General features: G+C 35.3%; 1 protein-coding gene across 1 annotated transcript; it reads left to right on the top strand.

Annotated features, from left to right (window-relative positions):
* Positions 1–4,489, top strand: LOC124883648 (extracellular calcium-sensing receptor-like). The gene is made up of 6 exons (XM_047390834.1): positions 1–104; positions 283–577; positions 662–1,453; positions 1,576–1,803; positions 1,948–2,071; positions 3,122–4,489. The coding sequence occupies exons 1-6, from the start codon at positions 16–18 to the stop codon at positions 4,033–4,035; spliced, it is 2,442 nt and encodes an 813-aa protein (XP_047246790.1). The 5' UTR covers positions 1–15; the 3' UTR covers positions 4,036–4,489.

The raw sequence follows: 4,489 nt of genomic DNA, 5'->3' as shown, positions 1-4,489 counted from the left end.
CAGAAAGGGGACATAATGTTGGGAGGAATCTTCTCTTTCCACAGCAGCTGGAAAAACAGCCAAGATAACTACAAACAAAAACCTCTGCGACTGCAATGTACCAGGTGAATTACAGACCTATTTCGATAAAGACAATTATTACCTTTAACAGATTATGTTTGTATATTAATGTATATTGTATATTAGTATATTATAATGTATATTAGTTTATTAATGTTTTGTTTTTATGTCAATTTAAAGAATTTCACTATGATTTTATAATTAAGATTTGTTTGTCTTAAGTTTAAACTTCAGAGACTTCCAATTTGCTCAGGCCATGCTTTTTGCCATTGAAGAAATTAATAATAACACAGATCTACTGCCAGGAATTACTCTGGGCTATAAAATATATGATACTTGTGGCTCCATTGCCAGAAGTGCAAGAGTTGCAATGGCCTTACTTAATGGTGATGAAATTAAGGCTTCACCTTTAAAGGCATGTGCAAGATCTGCACAAGTACAGGTGATAATGGGAGAAACCTCTTCTTCTCCAACCACAGCCATTGCAATTGCCATCGGACCCTTCCGTATCCCAGTGGTGGGTAAAAATGGTAAAAATGTGAATTAAATTTTTTTTTTTAAATTAATTATTTTAAAATGTTGTCTTTTTTTATTTCACTAGATCAGCCACTTTGCCACATGTGCTTGTCTCAGTGATAAAACCAAGTACCCCTCATTCCTCAGAACAATACCCAGTGACTATTACCAGAGCAGAGCCCTGGCCCAACTGGTCAAATATTTTGGTTGGACTTGGATTGGTGCAGTTAGAACCAATGATGACTATGGAAATAATGGCATGTCAACATTTATAGCAACTGCAGAACAGCTGGGTATATGTGTCGAGTATTCCATATCATTCTTTAGAACAGATCCATTGGATAAAATACAAAATATAATTGAGATTATTAAGACATCTACCTCTAAGGTTATTGTTACGTTTTTGTCCAACATGGATTGGGATGTTTTGTTACATGAATTTTCTATAAACAACTTAACTGGCTACCAGTGGGTGGGAACTGAAGGATGGATTTCTGATTCTCAACTTGCAGCAATGGATACAAATCATATTCTGGATGGGGCTATAGGCCTTTCCATCCCCAAAGCACTTGTCAGTGGAATAGAAAAGTTCATGTTTAATGTTAAGCCACTGAATTCATCAAATGGTGTCTTATTTAGAGAATTGTGGGAGGCATTGTTTAGCTGTAAGTTCAATAAATCAAGCTCAGCGGCAATTCAGAAGGAATGTACTGGAAAGGAAGATCTTACTGGAGTGGAAAACAGCTTCACTGACATGTCACTCATGCCCATATTTAACAATGTCTATAAAGGAGTTTATGCAGTAGCCCATGCTCTGCATGACATTCTCAACTGTAATAAAACATGTGACAAAAACATCCAACTGGATTCATTAACAGTAAGTTTACATGTACATTTACTATAGTTAGAATAATATAATATCTAAACCTAATTTGTAAAGAATAATTCTCAATCATAGCTTATACTGTACCTAAAATTAATAGCTATTTTTGTACTTAGATTTTACAGCATTTACTAAGGATTCACTTCAAAACAAAGGAAGGAGAGGATGTTTACTTTAATGAGAATGGAGATCCACCAGCAAAATATGAAATCATAAACTGGCAGCCAAGAGAAAGAGACACAGTTGTTTTTATCAGTGTTGGAATATACGATGCATCATTACCTGAAGATAAACAACTTAATGTGCAAAATATGTCTTTAATTTGGGCAAAAAACTCACTGCAGGTAACTAACAATGTAAAAACTACAGATATATATATATAAATATATACACACACACACACACACACACACACACACACACACACACACACACACATATGTGTGTGTGTGGATGTGTGGGTGTGTAAATGTATTTTGCTTTTGCAGGTCCCTGTGTCAGTTTGCAGTGAGACGTGTCCTTATGGAACACATAAGGTTCTCAAGAAAGGAAAACCTGCCTGCTGTTATGACTGTGTACGATGCACAGAAGGAGAGATGAGCAACAATACAGGTTCAGTATCACCGAAGCAATTTGGAATTTGTATCCCGCAAAATATGTAGCCCTTACTTGTATAACACCAGTATAACACCAGTTTACCTTACCCAAATAAGGCCCCATGAAGTCCTAAAATGTGATTTGGCTAACTTATATAATTCATAATTGTTACAGTTTCTGGTGCAAAGGTTTAAACAAGGCAATTCATGAAAAAAAAAAAAAAAAAAAAATCTGTGACATCTATTTCACATTTCTATGCGTAGGGTTAAGGTTAGGGTTAGGGTTATAATACTGTCCCAATCAGGACTCATTTTCCCATAAACTGATCCAAACTATTTAAGAATATGCTTATAGAGACAACCGGATAATTTATATAGAGACGGATTTACGAGTTTACAAAAACCAATGTCATCTTTATGGAGTAAAACAATGCACCATGTATTATCTGTCTACATTAGTATTGTAATGAATTTAACGAAATCGTCAATGATGTTCAGAACACAATGCTGTAGGTCAGCATGATATGCTACTGCAACACATGATTAACTATGTACTAGAAAACTACTAAAATGATTTGACAACCAATTACTTAAAATACGCAAAGCAGCATTATTTGTGTCTAAAGATTTGTCTGACTCAAAACATACAGCTACAGTCTTTAATAAACATGCATCTCGTTAAGGACTTTGCTGAACTAATAAGTTAATGTTAGCATGTTTACTCTCTATTTTGAAATGACTTGTTGACAGCTGAGCTTCTAAGATATTTCTCCGAGTTTGTCTAGGCTTTGAGCTGCATGTCATTCTACATGGTAAAAAAAATAAAAACACTCAGATTTGTTTGATCAACAATATAATGTGCAAAGCGTATAATGTAGTTTAGCAAGCCATGCACATAAAAACAAACTGTGACTTTTAAAATGTCTTAGGTAAAACAAAACCACATATCTTGCTGGTTGATACAGTTTACAAAATCACAGTCAATGCATGAACAAGAGGTCGTATGTTTTTTCACCCCAAATTGAAATATAATTAATAAATAGTAAGCGTCAATATTGTTTTGCAGATTCTACTACCTGTTTGAAATGCTTGCCAGAGTTCTGGTCAAATGAGGGAAGAGACTCCTGTATAAAGAAAGAAGAACTGTTCCTTTCATATGAGGAAATTATGGGAGTGTTACTAACAACAGCTTCCTTATTTGGAACATGTATGACTGCTGTTGTAGCAGCCATTTTCTTCAGACATCGGAAAACTCCTCTTGTGAGGGCAAATAACTCTGAGCTGAGCTTCCTGTTGCTCTTCTCCTTGACCCTGTGTTTCCTCTGCTCTCTGACTTTCATCGGCCAGCCCTCTGAGTGGTCCTGCATGCTGCGGCACACAGCATTTGGAATCACCTTTGTCCTCTGCACCTCTTGTGTTCTGGGCAAAACCATAGTGGTTTTAATGGCCTTTAAAGCCACAATTCCAGGGAAAAATGTCACAAAATGGTTTGGACCTGCACAGCAGAGAGTTAGTGTCCTGGGTTTTACTCTAATTCAAGTCATCATATGTATCCTCTGGTTAACAATCTCTCCTCCTTTTCCAATCAAGAACTTTAAGGAATTCAAAGATAAAATTGTTCTGGAGTGCAATTTGGGTTCTACTCTTGGTTTCTGGTCTGTGCTTGGATATATAGGGCTACTTGCCATGCTGTGTTTTATTTTTGCTTTTCTGGCTCGAAAATTACCTGATAATTTTAATGAAGCTAAACTGATCACCTTTAGCATGCTGATATTCTGTGCTGTGTGGATCACTTTTATCCCAGCTTATGTCAGCTCTCCTGGAAAGTTTAGTGTTGCTGTAGAAATCTTTGCTATTCTTGCTTCTAGTTTTGGTTTGCTAATTTGTATTTTCATACCTAAATGCTATATCATGCTGCTGAAGCCAGAGATAAATACAAAGAAAAATATGATGGGGAAGGGGTCACAAAAGAGATTTTGAAAACTTAAATCAACTTTTTTTTCTTTACATTTGTAATTTCTAATGTAGTATATCTTTAACAGACTAAGTATACCCTAGGGCTCTAACAGTCCCAGTAAATAAATCATGGTGATGTACTAATACAGCAGCACAGCAATAAATACATTAAAAAGGCAAATGTGGTAAGGTAGTACTTGTTTAATGTCAAATTAAATTTAAAACATTTTCATCTAGTTTGAACTAAAGGTCATGTGTTAAACAATTGACTTTATTAGGTCCAAAACTAAAGGGTATAATTTTTGGAATAGAAAAAAAATATCCTTAACTTCTTGCTAAACAAATAACTATGCCAGATTAAAGAAGTTGTCAAAATACAAAATAAATTGGCTGTAAAATGTTAATCTCACTATCATAGCTGCCTGTTGTGACACTGTTTGAGCACTAGGTGGAGCTTGTTAATAACCGATTTGCGTAC

Source organism: Girardinichthys multiradiatus, chromosome 18 (assembly GCF_021462225.1).
Source record: "Girardinichthys multiradiatus isolate DD_20200921_A chromosome 18, DD_fGirMul_XY1, whole genome shotgun sequence".
Lineage (NCBI taxonomy): Eukaryota > Metazoa > Chordata > Actinopteri > Cyprinodontiformes > Goodeidae > Girardinichthys > Girardinichthys multiradiatus.
This window is presented reverse-complemented; position numbering and strand designations above follow the sequence as displayed.

Excerpts from the sequence above, each read along its gene's own strand:
- LOC124883648 (XM_047390834.1), top strand. The coding sequence starts at position 16 with ATGTTGGGAGGAATCTTCTCTTTCCACAGCAGCTGGAAAAACAGCCAA. Across the intron at positions 578-661 it reads GACCCTTCCGTATCCCAGTG|ATCAGCCACTTTGCCACATG; the intron begins GTGGGTAAAAAT and ends TTATTTCACTAG. Across the intron at positions 1,804-1,947 it reads GGGCAAAAAACTCACTGCAG|GTCCCTGTGTCAGTTTGCAG; the intron begins GTAACTAACAAT and ends TTGCTTTTGCAG.